General features: G+C 43.9%; 1 protein-coding gene across 3 annotated transcripts in view; it reads left to right on the forward strand.

Moving 5' to 3' along the window:
• The window catches only part of dusp8a (dual specificity phosphatase 8a), a 42,254-nt gene that overhangs the window by 2,396 nt on the left and 21,211 nt on the right, over positions 1–18,647 (forward strand). For all 3 annotated transcript variants that reach the window (XM_046393818.1, XM_046393820.1, XM_046393819.1), the window contains 2 exons: positions 3,752–4,166; positions 13,506–13,644. In XM_046393818.1, coding sequence (XP_046249774.1) covers positions 3,930–4,166; positions 13,506–13,644 — 376 coding nt within the window. In that variant the 5' untranslated portion in view covers positions 3,752–3,929. The remainder of the gene's footprint in view (positions 1–3,751; positions 4,167–13,505; positions 13,645–18,647) is intronic.

Here is an 18,647-nt window from a genome sequence, read left to right on the forward strand (position 1 = left end):
CTGATATGGCATTATTGAGCTGCCTCATGTTTTTTTTTTTTTTTTTTATAACTATATCTGCGTAGAGTGTCAATTTTAATGAGATAAAGCTTTCTTTACAATTAACATATTACAAAGAAGTTTTACTTGCAGTGTTTTGTTATCAGCTGTAAAGTGAGTAACATCAGCAAATCTGTAAAGTACCATTTCGGACATAGACAAAGTGAACCGGCTGGTTTGATTCTTCTGTCACTCAGCGAGTTATGCTTATGGCTTAGCTGCTTTGATTTTACTTTAACAAGGAGCACAGTCTTGTCTTGTCCTCCATCTTTTCCCCATGTGCACTTGTTTGCATGTGGACTGCATTTTTGGAAAAGTGCTCAGAAGGATGGCGTCTTTCAATCAGCTGTCACAAGAGATATAGAAAAGAAGTGATTTATTTTCTGTCTGACGAGAGTAGAATCGTTGAGATTGAATCTCAGGAACTGAATCAACTGGGACACAATAACTTAAAGGTAGTGTAGGCCAAGTTGGGAGAATCTCTGGGTGGATTGTATGTAGCACTAGCTGTCTCCCCTCTTGTATCCTGATCCAGTGTCAGCACCAGTAGCATCCCATCACCATCACCCTCCCCGTGCCCCCTGCTTACCCCAACTGGGCTGTTTCTATGACAACAACAGAATCTGCTCCAGGCCTGTACGCCCTGTCTCCTTGTCTTTGCTTACTCTCTTCTCTGCTTGTTTTCCAGTGTTCAGCCAGAGCTGCACAGCAAGCCTTTGGCTGCTGCTTATTTTAGTTTGAGGAGCTTGTTTGTTTTTACTCCTTACTGTTCCTGCCTGAATTCAAGATGGAGGAAGAAAGATAGTTATGCATGGGGTCTGGCTGTGGCTGTTATGCTGACTAAGCATACTGAGCTTTTTGCTCCTTCTCTGTATCAATCATCATCTGTGACATCTGTTTTCTTTACTTCTTCCTTTCATCTCATTTCTTTATGCCCCTTCTTGCCCACATGAACAAGGTCCACTGGGAGCAAAGTTACTGTCGGATGACAGTGTAGCAGCGTAGAAAGGTGCAGAGTACCGGTCTCTCCCTCTCACTACGACCACACATGTAAACCTGCACACTCCTCCCCTCCCCATCCCTGTTTACTGCACAAGAGCAAGAAGGAGAGTGATAGAGGAGGAAGGAGGTATTCAGAGAGAAAAAGTGAGAGAGGCTGGGCGGGTGGGAGAACAGTCGCCATTAGACATATGCAGCGTCAGATGTTGTGCTCAGTAGCAGGGATACAGACAAAGAGAGAGAAAGATTCACACCTCTGGAAGCTGTGTTGTTGGCTGCTCAGCTGATGGGCTTCCCGCCATATAAGGTATGCTATAACAGGTGATGGGGCAGGTCATAATGTGGCAGGGGCTGTTTGTGGTTGGGGAGTGCTGGCACTGCAGCTATGCTTAGTGTTTCTGCAGAATGGCTGCTGGGGTGCACAGCATGGGAAAAGTGGGAAAATGTCACTGTGTCAGTGTGCTCGTACTGCATCACTGCAGGTCACTAAATTGTGCTTAAAGAATTAATGCAGGAATGCACATTTGGCCACTACTACGACACAAATTACAGATTAGTGGGATTGGATTTATTTGTCTGTGTAGCTTTCTTAGGATAGGTTACGTGCAGCATTGTGTTTTTGCAGAGTACTGCGTGCACTACTTTCTTCTTCACTGACCGACTTGACTATCCTATATTTTGTTTAAACAAGATTTGTCTGCTATGGCTTGTTTGTGTCTGCACATGCCTTCACTGTACAGTAGCCACTTTCTGATACAGCAGCTGTTTGGCTGTGTTTACAGTGCAGACAGTTGCTCCTGTCTATCCAGCATTTCTTCCATGTTCCTTCCTGTGCTGCTGCACTTACATCAGGTAGGTTGCCAGGCAGCAGCAGCCAGTGTACATATATGTTCAGGCTTGGCCCGCAGCCTATAGGAGACGTATGATTATCTGCTCCACATCTACATCTCAGTTGTCTGCAAGTTAGCTTATGAGACAGTTTCTCTTTCATTCCTCGCTCTGTCATCCAGCTTCTCTCTTTATGTTTCCCTCTCTTTTCTCTTTCAAGCAGTTATTTTTCTCTCCATCTCTCTTATTTTCACTCAGTCTTCACAATTTTCCCCACCCTTACCTTGAGCTGGCTGAGTTGCTAGGCTGGAGAGATCCTGACTGAAAAACATCCTTTGTTAGCTCGCCTGTCCTCTCTCCCTCCCTGCACAGCGGTGGTGTCAGAACAGAGGTGAAAAGTTGCAGAGCCAAGCTGCCTGGAAGTCTTCCCAAGACACCACTGATCGGAAGACCCAGCTTCTCTACATCTCCTCTCTCTCAGTTTCTGTTTTCTCGCCCACCTTCTCACCACTGTTCTGGTGTGCAAAATGTTTTTCTTTTTCTGCCTCACGTAGACCGTTCTCCGTCACCTTCTTGTCACCTACATGCAGTGCTATTTTGCTGTTTGTTCCTGTCGTTTCCTCTGCTTAATGTTTTCCCTTATGAAGCGACCATACATGTTGCTGATAAGATTATCTTCATGGTAAGATGGAGTTAAATTATTCCAAGGCCTGTGTGTTTTTTTCTGCTTTATCTCCCTCCACTATCTGTTTCTTCATCTCTGTCTGTCGTACTCTCCCTTTTCAACCAAGGTTCAGACCTCCATTTAGGCACTGGGGTAAATGAGAGGAGGCCCATTCATTTTTCATGACACCGTGTGCCTGTAGATGAATAAAACAACATGACTGCATTCACATTCTGACCTTCTCACTTGTTGCATGACACCTGGTTGACCAACGAAGTGGTCTTCAGCCTACACAGGGTTTTTTGTTGACGTGTCCTCTCAAAGAAATGTGGTTTTTGTGATGGTCATATGTAACCCAGCACACTTTTCCAACACTGATCAATGATGATGTATGTTTACTAAGGGCTGTGGTGAACGTGAGCATGAAGGGGAGGGAGGAGAATGATTAGTAGTGATGGATAGGAGGAAGCAGTATGTCAAGTTTATGGACGGCTCTCTGTAACACACACTCAAATTCGCACACGCATTCACATGCACACATACACAGGATGTCACACAGGCTGTTTGCCGATGTCCAGACCTGCTCTCTGAATTCCCCTGGCTTAATTTATCTCACGCCCTCAGTTTCCTGTTTCATGAGCTGCCGCACAGGAGACCCTCGATCAACAACAACCACCCTCCACGCACGCTTGTACAGTCACGCACACACAATCAACCTTTTATTGTTCTGCGTGTCTAACTTAAGTCCTTGTGTTTGGATATGTGATACTCCGTCAGATGTCAGTGCTGATGAATCCTGTCAGACGAGCCAGTTGGCTTTAAAGTCTTTAAATAATTTTTATTTTTGTGGTTAGCATTGTGGCTATTTTTAATCTTCAAGGTGCTCAAAGCCTGCCAATGAAACGTCATACAGATGCACAAAAATACAATGTGCGCTAGTGTAAATGACTGTGAAATGAATCCATCATGGTCGCTTTGTAGCAGTGGGGTTCAAATGATTTCGTTCGTTGGGCTTGGCATGAGGGGACTGAAGCACATGACGAGAGTTAATGTCTCGTCATCAGCGTCTCAAAGACATCAGTGGCAGCTTTGAATGTCATTGCTGGCCACTAATAACATTTAAAGAAATTCAATCCCATACTTTCTTACACCAGTGTGATTCTTCATTTCTAACTCATAGGTTTTCTTTTTGTCCTTCTCTCTTTGTCTCCTCTTTTTCAGGCACCATGGATCTCTCAGCGCCTGCTCCAGTGGTCGCCTTCCTCCACTGACCTCGCTTCTTCTTCCTCATCGCCCCTGTCTCTTCCTCCACCTTTCCCTCTCTCATCTACCCCCCATACTCCATCCCTTACTACCTCACTTCCGTGACCTAAGGTGATCACTCCGCCCCTCCTTCAACATGGCAGGGGAGAAAGGGCCGACTAAGCGAAGTGCCATGGACATCAAGCGCCTGGCGAGCCTCATCCAGAGAGGGACGGGCCGTTTGCTGGTGATTGACAGCAGGACGTTTTCTGAGTACAATGCGTCACATGTGCAAGGTGCGGTCAATGTCTGCTGCTCCAAGCTGGTGAAGAGGCGACTCCAGCAGGACAAGGTGTCTGTCACTGAACTGCTGCAACCTAATGGCAAGGTGAAGGTGAGTAAAAGCTCAGCAGACATGACAGCTGATGTGTTTTGGAGTGGATGTGATGTCTTTGATTAGAGTGAATTTCCTTTATGTTCCTGACTGCATTCAGAGTGTCAGGATTTTTGTTTTCAACAAATTAGTTAGATAATTAGTTTAACTATTGACTATTAACTGTTTCCCCATGTTTTCAGTCTTTGTGCTAAACCAAGCTAACTGACTAGCCTTATACTGACCACACAGACATGAGAGTGTTGATATCCTCAAGTAATTCTCTGTCACAATGCAAGTAACTGCACTTCCCAAATTCTCTTCAGTTCAGCAGAATCTTGTGGATTTCATGACTTAAGTCAGGATCTTGATGTCATTTTTTTTATGTACAGCTTCTGTGGGTTAAATAAATTCTGGCAAAACCCAGTTAAAAATCGGATTATTTGGCTATTGTGACTTAAAAGATTTTTGTGTGACGTACAGAGAAAAAGTTAGTTGCAAATGAGGGTTGGGAATTGAATCGATGCATTTATAGTATTGTACATCTTTGACAAATCAGTGTAGTTTTGCTTGTTTCTACAGAATCAGCATGGGAATGAGAAAGAGGAATGCAACAGGGACCTTTGTAGCTACATATCCTGTACACCCTGAGTTACAGGAAATATTCTGGTCTACAGCTCTGTGTTCAAAGGTTACAGTTTAGGGTATGCTTTTCTATATTATAGCAGTAGAACAATACTGTGTGTTTCCCATATGTAATAGAGATGAAGTACAGTATGTGTTCTTTCTTATACACAGATAAAACAAGTTGTGACAGACTTTCCTTGAACCAGAGGCCTCAATTCAAGTTCCCATGTTAACAATTATTCACCCTGCTCAAGTGTCCTTGAACAAGACAGTGAGTCACTAACATCTCCATGGGTTTGTGTCAGAACATTTCCAGCAGTCTGACCCATGTACCACTGCGGTTCTCAATTGGCCTGCTCCGTGTTAGCCCAAGCCTGCACCACATCAGCGGCTGCTATATTTGGCGGGCAGGCCATCGTGCTGTAGGTTCGTTGCTTATCGGTGGCCCTGAAATCGGATCCTCGCATTTTCCATGACTTCTCCTACAAATATATGACAGCCTTTTTTCCATGGCCTGTCCACCCATGGCACGCTGTCTCCTGTATTTTTAGTTGCCGTTTGAAACTGAAGGAACTCCCGAAGCAGGGAAAAGGAGGGTTGACGTTTGTTTAATGTGTTGGGATGTGTTTTACGCCATTGGACAAACACATCAACAAAGCTCTGGAGATGGCAGATTCCTCCTCCTGGCTGCACTCGTTCTCCAAATCTTATTTTTAGGATGTAATTTAACATCTAGCCATGGCATGGCCAACCGCAATAAAATACTGATTCACAGAGGCCGATGACACATAGAAGGTGACTGAAATTTTTTTCTTAGGTGTGACACATTGGCTTTGAATGGCAGTTCATAAAATGTTGTTTTTGTTGTTTTACTTCCTGGTTGCCAGGAGCAGGTCGGGGAGTTTGCCCTGTAGCACATCTCAGTCTTTTGAACCTACTTATGAATGTGATTTATTACCTGCTCCCTTTTGATTCTCCATAGATAATGTATCTACTGACTCTGTATTTCCATGTGCTGCCCAGCTAGAAAACTTTACTCACCAAAAACACGCCCTGCCCAACCAAATGACAAATAATTATACATTATTGCTTTAGATTATTGCTTTGCCGCTCCTGTTGGATTACAGTTAACACTTGTAGGTGACACTTACGGTCAGATGGTAAAATGGAGGAGGACAGTAGATTATTGTTACTTTCTCAAGTCAAATGCCCTTCAGTTTAGCTAATAGTGTCTGTTGATATTGGCTGAGAGTCCCCCATGTTCCTGCAGTTTCTCACAGACTCTGTTATACCAATTAGTTAGAATTTAGCTTTATTGCAGGGACTTCTGGCAGTGAAACCGACATGCCTTTCTTCTCACTCAAAATGTACCACCATTAACTGGACAAAGATCTTGTATAACACCTCTTCTGTTAGTGCATTCTGCCAGTCTGAGTTGCACGTACCTGGATACAAGAAAGCTGCTCAGCCTGAAGGCCACACAGGAGATTCTGCATCTTGTGACTCTTCCCAACCAAAAGATCCAGTTTTACTTAGATAATGGCTGCAGTTTGGTTTGTGCTGGGTTGTGCATGACCAGCTCTTGCAATCCTCAGATTAGGCAGGAAAAAAAAAACAAAAAAAAACAAGGACCAAAGAAAAGCCAGAGAGGCTGAAAAAAAGCTGGAGGGCTGTGAAGTGTGAGATGTTGTGGATGTAATCAGACTTTGAGTTTCATTACTTTAGTCAGTGCAGCAAGCTTGAGTGTGTTTCTATGCTGGGTCCATCTCTGTGTGGGGCCCTGTGGTTGGCAGGCCTCACACTGTGGCACCCCGTCGAGCCAAGCTTCCTCCTGAATTCTCTCACTTTCAATCTCGTGACAGCTCTGTCTGTATGTCTGTCTGTCTCCAGTGGCCATAGCTAGTCATTTATTGCCTTTACTTCTCTCTTCCTATCTAGTGCTGCCCCATGACTGGTTTGTTATTACCTATTCCCCACCCCCAGTAAAGAGGATAAGACTTACGATTAATGCTGGGCTGGATAAAGCTGGAACTAGCTGTGAGAGAGAGGGAGGGCCCGACAGACCCAGACCCTTTTGTTATTGGCTAAGCATGACATCATCTCTTTTGTGCGACCACTGGCAGGCCGCGGGTTGGGCACGTGCAGCCTGGCTGTGTGGTGTTAAAGCCGACTCCTAGCTAAACCCTCACACACACACACACACACACACACACTTACCACACTCTCTACCCCCCCACATGGGTCTGAGCATCGCCAGGAGCTGCCTCAGCCAGCCAAGACAGCAAAAGACACCATTGTGACTCTTTGTTGGGGAAGTGAATGCAGGAAGCGGGAGAGCAGCACTGAGGGTATTCATGGATGGGCTGCTGCCTCCGCCTCCTCCACGACTGCCTCCCGCCTCACATCCCATTGAGCACTAATAGCCTGCATCCCCCAAGGCGCTGCACTCACCCTCTTTCATAGATGCTCCAAACGCTTCAGTTAACTGAGCTGAATGAACATCCATGACCAGCACAGAAGCAATCAAAATGGTGTCCTCTTTCTTCTCCCTTTCACATCCCACCCCTTCATAACCTCTTTATTTCTGCTCTCTATTAATGTGGGTCAGAGAGAGCTGGATACAGTAGGTTAGCTGGTGGTGGACCTCTGCTGGGAGAGGGATGGCACAGGCTTAGTCAGGAATGGGGCTTCCTCGTGCCTTTTCTGACAGGCTGGAGGGCAGGCGGCTGGTTTCTTGGCTTAACCCTGGCTAATCCCTGCTGCTGCGGGAGGAACAGCCGGCCAGGCAGGCCTGACAGATGGACCAGAGGTTTTGACTACCAGCAGCCAGCCTGGGGAAGCACTCTCCCTCCTGTATGCATGCGTGGAGGTCAGGCCTCTGATGAATGGGATTGAGAGTAATAGAGAGAATACAGCAGTTTACACGTAGAGACAGACTTTACTCTTACAAGTTGTCAATTTGACACCACAAGCGTGTTTCAAGTTTCAAGAAATCTTCTCCATATAATAAGTGGATCATTGCCTTGTGAAAGGGGTGATAAGATGACAGTGAGTTCCACTTTCTGGGAAAAGAGCATATGTGACAAATCAAGAATCAGCCCAATACTGGAATCAGTACTGTGTAGAAAATGTCTATTTACTAAAAAGCACTGATGTAGGTGACTGTCAGAAAATTACACGATAACGATTTCTGATCAGTTTGGTTATTTATCAAAAAAAAAGGCAGAATATTCTAAGGGATAATAAATAAACATAGTTGTTGGGCCCATACTCTCGTGATCCATCGGAAGTGTGATGGTTCTGTGACAGGTGAATACCATCAATTATTTATGCTGTTGTTAACAGTAAAGTCAAAAATCTAATTACACTCTAGTATGTCTTTAAATATTGTATACAAACATATTAGTCATGATAATGTTTAGTAGCCCAACTGTTGTTGTTTAGTGTAATGGCCACGTAGCAAAGCAAACCAGGCGATGGGTCTGTGATCATGTCTGTGATCTTAATTGTGTGGACTGGCTGAGTGTCCTGCTGCCAAGCACAGGAGGAGACTGCACGTGACAAGCTAATGCATTTATGCAATGAAGAAGATTTCCATCAGTTCCACTTTTGACAAGCCACATGTTTTGTTTATCCTACCTGGAAGGATACTGGCTGTAATGATACATGAGGGGTAAATTTTCAAGAATCAAGGGCGAGTATTGCTGAGATTTTGTAAAAAAAAAAAAAAATCAACATAGACAACGTGAATTTCCCATGTCAGACTCTGGTAGACAAAGACGCTGGTAATGTTTTTGGAAAACACCGTACAGTTTTCAAAATGGTTGGAAGGACAGCACATGTGTCATCTGCCTTGACAGTAGCAGCAGAACTGAGAACTTAGCTGATGACTCACTGTGTGGAGTTCTTTCCCAGATTGCCCAGAGGGCAACCTCTGGGAATTTTTCATATGTTTCATTCACATTTTCTCTATTGCCAAGTTCAAACAAAGGCACAGTAGCTGGCAGAGCCGGATATGTCATGTGTTTGCTCTGATGAGGTCATGGGGTGAATCATTGTTTGCTTTAAAGATCTTACTGTTTGACATAGACACACTCTCACACACTGTATATAGTTTCAGACTTTGCCTCCTCCACAGTGAAGAGCTGTAAAAGTAACGTTTATTTAAAAATGTATTTTTAATTCAGGGATGTAAAATGAAAGATGGAGGGAATGATTCATAGATGATTTGTGAATGTGAAATGTGGTTTTCATTATTTACAAGTGAGGAGAATGACGTTGTGTAACCGGATCTACAGCATGCATGTGCTCTTAATAGACAACCATTTATTGTGTGTGTGTGTGTGTGTGTGTGTGTGTGTAAAAGTCCATCAGGGGTGTGAGGGTGTGACCAGATCAGGTGACCACATCTCTGAAATGATGACCTCACACGGCACATTCACAGAGGCAGCAGGGACTTTCGGCACCCTGCAACATCCTTGTCTGAAACACACACCCATACACATATACACTCACAGTTTAATATTGTACTTTCAAGAACTTTCCACTAATGGCACAAATTCCCTAATCCCCTTAAATTTCTATCTAACTCCCCAACTTTATGCTAATTCTAAACACAAACCTGAACCTGTTACTTAACTCAAAACTACTTCATATTTGGTCGGCATAAGGGTGGAAGTACAGGCACTCTGTTACACACACATCAGACCTGCACACATGGACGTGGCAGCTGCCAGTGCCAGTCAATGACATCATCTGGCCCCAGGGTGATATCTTTACAGCAGCGTGTGGTATATGTCGCGCCCTGTGTGGTGAAGTCTTAAATTGACAGATCAACTGTTAGGAGGTCACTGTCTCTTGCAGCAGGTTCTCTATTAGTATGTAATGTTCTGCATGTAGAGTCAGGTGTGGTGTGTTTTGGGTGTGCCCATTAGCCAATTTGTAGCCAGACTGACAGAATAAGTTAGTAAAAATGTGCCTACAAGTCATATAAAAGGGGTGAATGAAGGGGTGTGAGGGCACAAAGTCTGACCTTTTTTGGCCTTGTTAGAGAAACGTTGACTTCAAAATGCACAGTGTATTTTGTTCTCCCGTGTCCGTTCATATGGCTTTAGGTCGACAGCCTGAGTTAAAAACACCGTTAGTCGAAGCGAGTTCATAATTCAGTCGACATGTGTTCTGTGGGACATCCCGGATAGGACACACTGAGAGGAACCAGACTGCGCTTCAGGAATGTTCGGCCATTTTTAGACTGTTTGTGCTGATGTTGTGTCACAAGCCAGTTCACACACAAACACTCACATACTGTCCCACTCAGCACTGACCTTGTCAAGGTCAGTAGCATTGCTGAGGTCAGGGGAAACCATGTTTCACTTTCATACACAGGCACAATCACTTATCGGGTACACCAGCGCTCTTTTCACAGTTTTCCACAGATATATTTTGTTGCCAAGCCTCCCGTCATCTGTGTGTCATAATGTGTGTGTGTGTGTGTGTGTGTGTGTGTGTGTGTGTATGTGTATGTGTGTGTACAAGCTGTCCCTACAGAGTTGCAGCCTTGTGTCAGACCTTGGTTTCCTCCCACTCCTTGTATATTTTATAACACAGGGTCAGTAATAAACATGCAGAGTTCTTCTGGGTCTTCTGCCCAACAGCCTCATTTTTTCTTCTCACGTTTTTCTTTTTTTCCCTCACAGTTTACATAATTAACACAAATTTACACATTTGTCCTACTGACTGTCTTACTCTCTGGCTCTTGCTTTCCTTGCCTTTCCTCTCCTTTTCTTGCAGTCTCGCTCTGCAAATGGCTGGAGAAAAATTAACCTCTCCCCCTGTGTCCTGCTGTGAAGCCCGCCTTTAGATTAGCTTATGTGCTGCAGGATCGCAGTGTTTTGGTGTGCCACACTCCTCCTGATCATCCCTCTCATCCCTCCCTCCACAGCTGATCATCCTCCTGCCCCCCCATCACTTTCTTTGGCTTTCTTCCTTCCCTTCTTTCCTTGTACCACTCTGGTTTTTCACCTTCTTCTCCACAGCCCCCCCTTATCCCTTCTTGCTGCCAGTGGCATTCCTTGTTTACCTGCAGTGTGCATGCGTCAGAGCGCCTGGCCCAGCACAGGAGTAGCAGAGATGCTGTAGCACTGCAGAGGGATGAGGGATCTGTACTACTACTGCTGCTGCAGTCAGCCAACCCCATGCTCCCTTGGGTCAATGACCTCTAACACTGCAGCAAATTCTGTGCAAATTGCATACTGAGATAGATCTTTATCTTTAAGCAGAATCTAAACTATAACCAATTTCATACCCTTTTGCTATAATCATCATGTTTTGTATGAAATACAGAGTTAGGGAACTTAAAGGAAACTCTTTAACATGGGATGAGGATGGCTGTGATTCCATCCTCTTAGCTGAAACAGTGAATGAATCTTTCGCATTTACCTTGGATTTTCTAAAAAGAACACATTAACACAGTGTTTTAACTGTTTCTTTCCTCACCTGCTGAATTTCAACATTCATTTTTCGTAACATCAACACAAACAAGAACCTCAAGAAAGTGGTGCTCAGAAGTATTCTTCCTCTTTATGCAGACAGACACACTCTTACTCAGAGAACTGAATCAATAAAGCTTTAGTTTCAGTTATGACACTGTGAAGCGGAGGTTAGTGACTCAGTGCTTGAGTAACAGGCTGATTAACAATTCTATCTTTACTGCAACACTCGTTTTATGTTATGTACCCAAAAAGTGAAACGTTTTGCAAAGCTGATAAACAAGACCTTTAATTATGTTGTATATAGTGTATCTGTGCATGTTTATGTATGCATGTATAGTTAAAGGCCTGTAATCCTCAGGCCTTGAGATTAGGTGCCCAAATTAGATCTGATCCCATTAGGATTATTAGCTAAATTATCCAAGGTTAGTAAAGATGGAGGGTGTGGATGGATTTAAAACAAAGAAAGAGACGCACAAGATGAGCATGCTATGGACTGGTAAAGATAAAAGGAAACATAGGGTCGGTGCTGTGTATTTAAAATTTGTAGCACTGCACTGATGTATTTCTCTGACAAATAACTGCTGACAGCCACAGTGTGTGTGTGTGTGTGTGTGTGTGTGTGAATCTATATTAAAGCTTCAACAGTATAGAAATGACAGGAAATGAGTGCATACAGAGATGGGGAATGATCTCTATAAGTATCATAGGTGTGTCGTCATAATATTTTAAAGACTAGAAAACAAGCGGCTTGAAGTAACTTGTAGTCAGTGTTCGTACCTCAGTTTTTCATGCCTTTATGTTTGGTATTGTTGCTGAGCTAAGCCAGGTTTTATTGGACTGGAGTTACTTGTAGCCAGATGTAAGAGACTGACCTTGTGCTGTCTAAATCACCTGTGTGGCTGTCTGCCCAGGCACTCTGCTCCAGCTGCTCTGTAGGCACACACATAAGCAGGCACACTCCATGCACACTGTTTAGGTGGGTGTCTCATTAGCTATCATCACCTGAAGAGAAGAGATGGGTGAGGATGGTGCACTGTATGTTGAGGTAAACAAAGAAATGCAGTGGTTGTTCTCTTTCATCGTTGTCCTCCTCCATCCTCTGTTCCCTATCGCTTTTCTCTCACCTCACTTTTCTCTTCCTCCCTCTTTATTTTCCTCTTGCATCTTTCTGCATCTCTTCCCTGCCCCTCTGCTCTGCTACCCCCACCCACTTCATCCCTCCTCCCTGCCACTCGCCTTGCTTCCTCCTCCCTCTCTCCTCTCTTGTCCAGTGGCAGTTCAGTGATGCAGTGATTCATAGCTGCAGTAGGCGCTGCCTCATGGTCATGTGACCAAAGCCTGCCTGACAACATGGGGAACAACACAACCAGAGCTGGTGTGTGTGCAAGGCACATGCACACACACACGCATACACACACACATACACAGGCATTACACTGGTGCATGCTCACATCCTCCTCCTCATCCTTTTCCCAGTCTGATATCAACAACATCACACAGATACATTGATGGATGTCCACAGCCTCTGCAGCATGTCCAGCTTTTATGATTTTACTGATATCACCTTCCAAGTAACCCTCTCAGCCATATTTACACAGTAAATATTGCAGTCACAGCTGCACAGTGCAACACTCAGTCCTGATGCATTATTCACAATCTTTGTGCTCCTAACTCTAGAATCACCTGTAGTTCATCCTGCTTATTGTTGCAGGTTGTGAATTTCCCCAGTGCGGGACTAATAAAGACTAAAGATCTTATTTTATCTTATCCCTCTCTGACACATCCACAAACCCAGTGTTTGTCATAACTCCCTGTGGTGTGTTTGTGACTTCATTTTGTTTTCCATATTGCTGCTTCCTGGTGTGCATAAGGGCAGTGGTCAAGCGTTTGTGTAAACTATCCCATGGTCAGACAGTTTCAGGTGTGAACCTTGCAGCAGCTCTCATCCTTTCAGTGTCTCTATGAGCTCATGTGCTCAGCCGGATTATTTGCTCTGATAAAATACTTAATGTAGAATACTGCCCTGTGTGTGTCTGTTTGCATTTGCACCATCCATTGTGTAAGTACACAAATGCTGTGAATTCTTTATTACACTGCAAAAAATGCAAATTAGATTAATCTAACAATTCCACTCTTATTATCTGACTCTTCCTTGTTGGTACTGGCGGAGTGACATACTATGCACTGTAGCACAGTATAAAATCATTTTTGCTCTCTTCCTTGTTGTTTGTCTTTTGTGCAGGTGGAGATGGGCAGGAAACAGGAAGTGGTGGTTTATGACCAGAGCTCCAAAGAGGCAGGGCATCTGTCCAAAGATGGCTTCGTGCATATTCTCATGGGAAAGTTGGAGAGCACCTTCCACAAAGTTTCCCTGCTCACTGGTATGTGAGTCTGTGTGGAGCATGAGTGTGATGTTGGTGGTGTTGTTTTTCTTTTATTTTCTTGCTTTTTTTTTAGGCTTATGTTGTTCCTCTATTTCCTATTGCACAGCAGGCAGGTGTGCCTCATCTCATCCCCTGCCTAATTTGAGTGCAGTTGCGGTTCCACGGTTTGGTCAGCAGATGTCACTGAGGAGCACAAGTGTTCATCTCCTCAGTCACATTATACGAGTCGTTCCTCATTTCTTAACTAAGAGCAACACTTACAGAGGTACATGTGGAGACAGAAAGTAGAGGAGGAAGAATAAAAACATACATACAAAGCCTCTCTGATTACTCTTTGATGTTTAAGCTTCCCTGGAGTCGTGCTCTTACCCAGCATCTTTGAAATAAAGCTGAAGCTTAACTTCAATCCTCTGGCCTTATTTACCACAGTTATTATCCTGTCATAGTGTCCACTAAGCACACTAAGACTTATAATTGAGTCCCAGAAAGACTGCTAATAGCCTCATTGAGTTAATAAAATCTCGATTGCGGTGGCTGCAGCTTTTTAAGGGACAGCACTACACACACATCCACCAGCAGAGGCTTATGAATCCGGCCCAAATGTGTCAGCATGAAAGGAGAGAGTAATCAGCCTCAGTCAGGATTGGAAATGAGACGACAGAGGCATGCTATTGGGACAGATCTCTGCTGTCCTGTCCCTCATCCCCACGTCCTCGTTCTTCTCCTCCTCCCAGTTCTCTCCCTCCCCTGGGAGATTAGTGCTTTTTCATGAGTCATTCATAGATGCAGCGGATTGCCTCAAAGCACCCAGGCTCCACAATTAGTCACAGTCACTGAGATGTACTGAGCACATGCTTCGGCTGGGCACACCCGCATGTATTCTATGCACACACACCTACACACACACTCACACTCACACACATACACACTCAGCTATTGTATCTGAAAGCCAGGATTTTCCCCCTCAGCTTTTTTGATTGGACATCATACCCCTCTTAATGAAAGACCCCTTGTCAGCGATTTCCTCCTCTTCCTCCTTATCACTCTCCGCGACTCACTCTTGCTACATTTCCTCAGGAAAAAAAAGAGGAATCACACTTCTTCCATCCCTGTCCCTGCTTTTCTGCTGTTTCCACGACAACAGTGGCAGAGAATATTCCCCAGAAGGATTCAGCCAATGGCGTTGGCTGTTGTTTGGGTGGTTGCATTATTGGGGTCAGTGGAGCTGGCAGACTGTGTCTGTGCATGCTTGATTTTTATGTGTGTGTGCATGTATATGGGTGGGCAGATGGGTTGTGTTGCATGCACACATATGCGTGAAGGCATTTGTGCCTGCACGCATTTGTGCAGGACAACATGGGGATGAGTGTTGTGTGATCTGTTTTTGTGTCAGTGGAAGCTGCAGAGTTTCCATGAGAGAGATAGCATGAGAAACAAGAAGAGGAAAAGGTTGCCAGGGAATGTTCAAGTCTTTTGAACAGTGCCTCTCAAATCATTTTAATTAAAGAGACATGATGATAATTGGAAAATGTGTGGGGAAGAATATTTTAATCATGGGTTTCAGTTCTTTGTACAGTCTTTGTTTTACAAGTAACAAAAGCAAGGAGCCGGAGGTTTAAAAGAGGGTATGTCTTCCTATGTGCGGTGCAAAGGTACAAAGAGTATGTGCACTCAGTTTTAAAGCCAGCACTGGTACAAAGACTGTGTGTGTGTGTGTGTGTGTGAGAGAGAGAGAGAGAGAGAGAGAGAGAGAGAGAGAGAGAGAGAGAGAGAGAGAGAGGGAGAGAAAACAAGCAACACCACCAGCCAGACCCAGCAGGGTCAGAGGTCATGCTGTGCCATCACCTTGAGCTCTTCACACACCAGTCACTTCGAGCATGCAAACATAGTATTTTTTAGCACCTTACTGCTGAAATAAGTAGTCAATCCACAAAACTGTTTTATCAAGCCAAAATGTCACCTTTCTCTGTTTTCTGTTATAGTGAATTGAATATATTTGGGGATATGTTCAAGTAACCTGAAGACGTCACTGTGGGCTCTAAAAAATATTTTCTTATTCCTTTTTTTCTCTCTCTCTTGCAGTAATCCTCTTCCCTCTCACTCTCTCTTTCCTCTTCCTTTCATCCTCTTCTTGATCCTCCTTCTCCCCATCGCTCTCCTCCGGGTAGGAGAGCGATCCACCTCTCCCCCTGCCCCTCTACTGAACCTCTGATTTATGATGCTAATAATTCCTGCGATGACTTCATATCTGACTGACGAGCTATTTTCTGCCTCACATATGCAGACCACACACGCTCCTGCGCAGCACACACCGTAACATTGCTTCAAATCAAGTTAGGGGTAATGCGAGTGGAAGGGGGCGGGCAGGAGGATCAGATAGAGAGATGAGAAGAAAAGAATCCATAAATGGGATGGACAGTGTGAATAAAAGAATAATTACTGAGCTTTCTGTGTGAGGAGAAGAGGATTTTCTGCCTTAACTCTGACTTATAGTGAAGCTTGCCAAAGGGAGCACAGTGTTGCAGAGGCACACTTCTCTAAAGTGGCTTTATGTTTTTCATATTTCAAGCTAAATCTAATGAGGTAAACTTTCCATAAACTCAGGAAATTGATTGCAAGAAAGATTCGGCAGATATGAATGACATGTTACACAACCTTAGCACATGTACTGGGAGCATATTGATCTTAAAGCAATTGGTGACTCCTCTTAGGTTTCTGTTCATTCACTAAATAATCAATAACTCAGGCTCAGAAAGCACACCACTTCCTACATGCAGATGATGTCATGAAGTCCCATGACAGCCATTGTTTTTGTGAACGAGACGAGTAATCCGGGTAGCGAATGATGCTCGCCCTGTAGGACAAAAGAGATCAAAATTTCAGTGCACACTAGGATACGATAGTCTCTGTGCACTTAATTAATATAATAATTTCCATCAAAAGACAAGAAGGAGCAAACTACACGTGTAATATGTTTCATTGGATATGCTCTTTGCTTGATTGCCAGAGTATCCAGCAAGTTCACATTCCCACATACATACATACAAGTACAATTCAAGAATCCGACAGGCCGCGATTTCACTGTACAAAACAAAAGATGCATTTGCATTTCTATATGATAATGAGTTACCATATGATAATAAAAAAACACCTACAGAATCCGGCTGATACATCTAATTAATGCTACAGAGGACAAGTAGATCTTTTTAGGTCCAGTGTTCACCCTGTGCTAGGAGAGTAGCACTGCTGTCCACGGGGTATCTTTACTGTTTCTGACTCTCACCCTGTGTTTAGTTTGAAATAAATATTCACGCAGGATGCGGCGGTGGTGGCCACAGTTGGAAAATGTTTATGTGTGCATGTGAATGCATGCACTTGCAAGAGTTAAGAGCACGCTTGTGTGCGTGGGTATATTTGCGTTATTACTTCATCAACTGTGGAAGTGTTTGTGAGAAACATGTTTGTCTCTGAGGACGAGTTGTATTTTTACCACAGTGGTGATCTCACCCAGTCGGAGCTCAGGCTGATGTGTTTTGCCTTTTTCAGAGTTCTGATTTAGTGTGTGCGTGTGTGACTGTGTATTTCTGAGGGTTTCTTTTCTTTCTTTTCTTTTTTTTGTCGATGGGGAGAACATCGCTTGGTTGGAGCCAGCTGCCTCCCCAGTGGGTCTTAAGTTTGCGTGTTTCCCACCAATCTGTAGCACACAGCCAAACCAAAGAACAACACTGCCTGCTAGTGTGTAGCTAGGTGGTATGTTAGCTGATGCCAGCTACGTAGCTGAGCCATGCGTCACATCAGCTCTGATGTAGGTCTCCCAGGACGAAATGTTTTGATGTTGGCCTCCGAACCTCATGTTCTAGTTTTAGCAGAAGGAGCTGCAGGACAGAAAAGGGAAAGGAGGAAGAGCAAGAGCAAGAGAAAAAAATAAAGGAAATACTGCACTCATGTTCTGCAGATGAAAAGAGAGTTGGAGAGAGAGTTAATAGTTTCAAGAGGGTGGGAGGCGGTTACAAAAATGGAAATACGTTTTATTCATAGCTCAAATGCTTTGTTGAAGTACTCTGAAAAACTGTTATGTGGAAATTTGTACTGCGGGAATATAGAAACATGCAATAAAGAAAAAAGAAAAAGGTGTGAAATGGGGCTAACAGGAGAGTCATGAAAGAGGAAACGAAGGTATGTGGACAGGTACGCAGGTTTGCAGGTGTGTATGTCATCCATCTGGTGTTTGTGTGTGTGTGTGTGTGTGTGTGTGGAGTTTACAGATGTGCAAGACTGCTCCTAATCTAACCTAGCACCATCTGCCAGTGTTTTTTCACTGGATTACTAAAGCGTCACACGAGTGGGTCAATGAGATGGAGCGAAAGGAGAGAAAAGGGCGGCACAAGGAAATGAAACGGAGACGAAGGTTTACTGCACGTGCTGGACGTGTAGAGAATCAGCCTTCATTTACAGGCCTCAGTCATCATTACATACGGGTAACAAAACAAGTAGTTATTAAACAGACCAGTTTTAATAACTGATTATTCATTTCTCATGAAATCATTGTTTGTTTGTTTTCTGTTATTGTAATTTGAGTAACTCTGGGTTTTGTACAGCTGGTCAGACAAAACAGTCCATCACCTTAGGCTCTAGGAAAGTGTACAGGAAAAGTTCACCAGTCAAAGTGTCCACAAGGTGTAATCCAGATAGGAAGGTGTGTAGACTTGACCTCTGACCTCCACCTGTTGTGTATCAGATAAACAGGCTTGGCGAGACTTGAGCTGTGTTACTTTCCATACTGCTCACTAACTAATCAGGTCTAGTCAGGTTTGGAGTATGTAGTGCTGTCACGCTAAAACCAAAACGTCAAAATTAAGTGCACTCAGATTTATACCTGCTTGCATACCACCTTTGCTTAGGCACTCTTTGCTGTTAAATTTCTTCTTCAGTGCTTAAAACTAAGAAAATGGGAACTAATATATTGTTTTTGCTTTTGCTTTATCAAGCGTGATTGGCAG

The sequence above is a fragment of the Scatophagus argus genome, chromosome 7 (assembly GCF_020382885.2).
Source record: "Scatophagus argus isolate fScaArg1 chromosome 7, fScaArg1.pri, whole genome shotgun sequence".
In the NCBI taxonomy this organism is placed as follows: domain Eukaryota; kingdom Metazoa; phylum Chordata; class Actinopteri; family Scatophagidae; genus Scatophagus; species Scatophagus argus.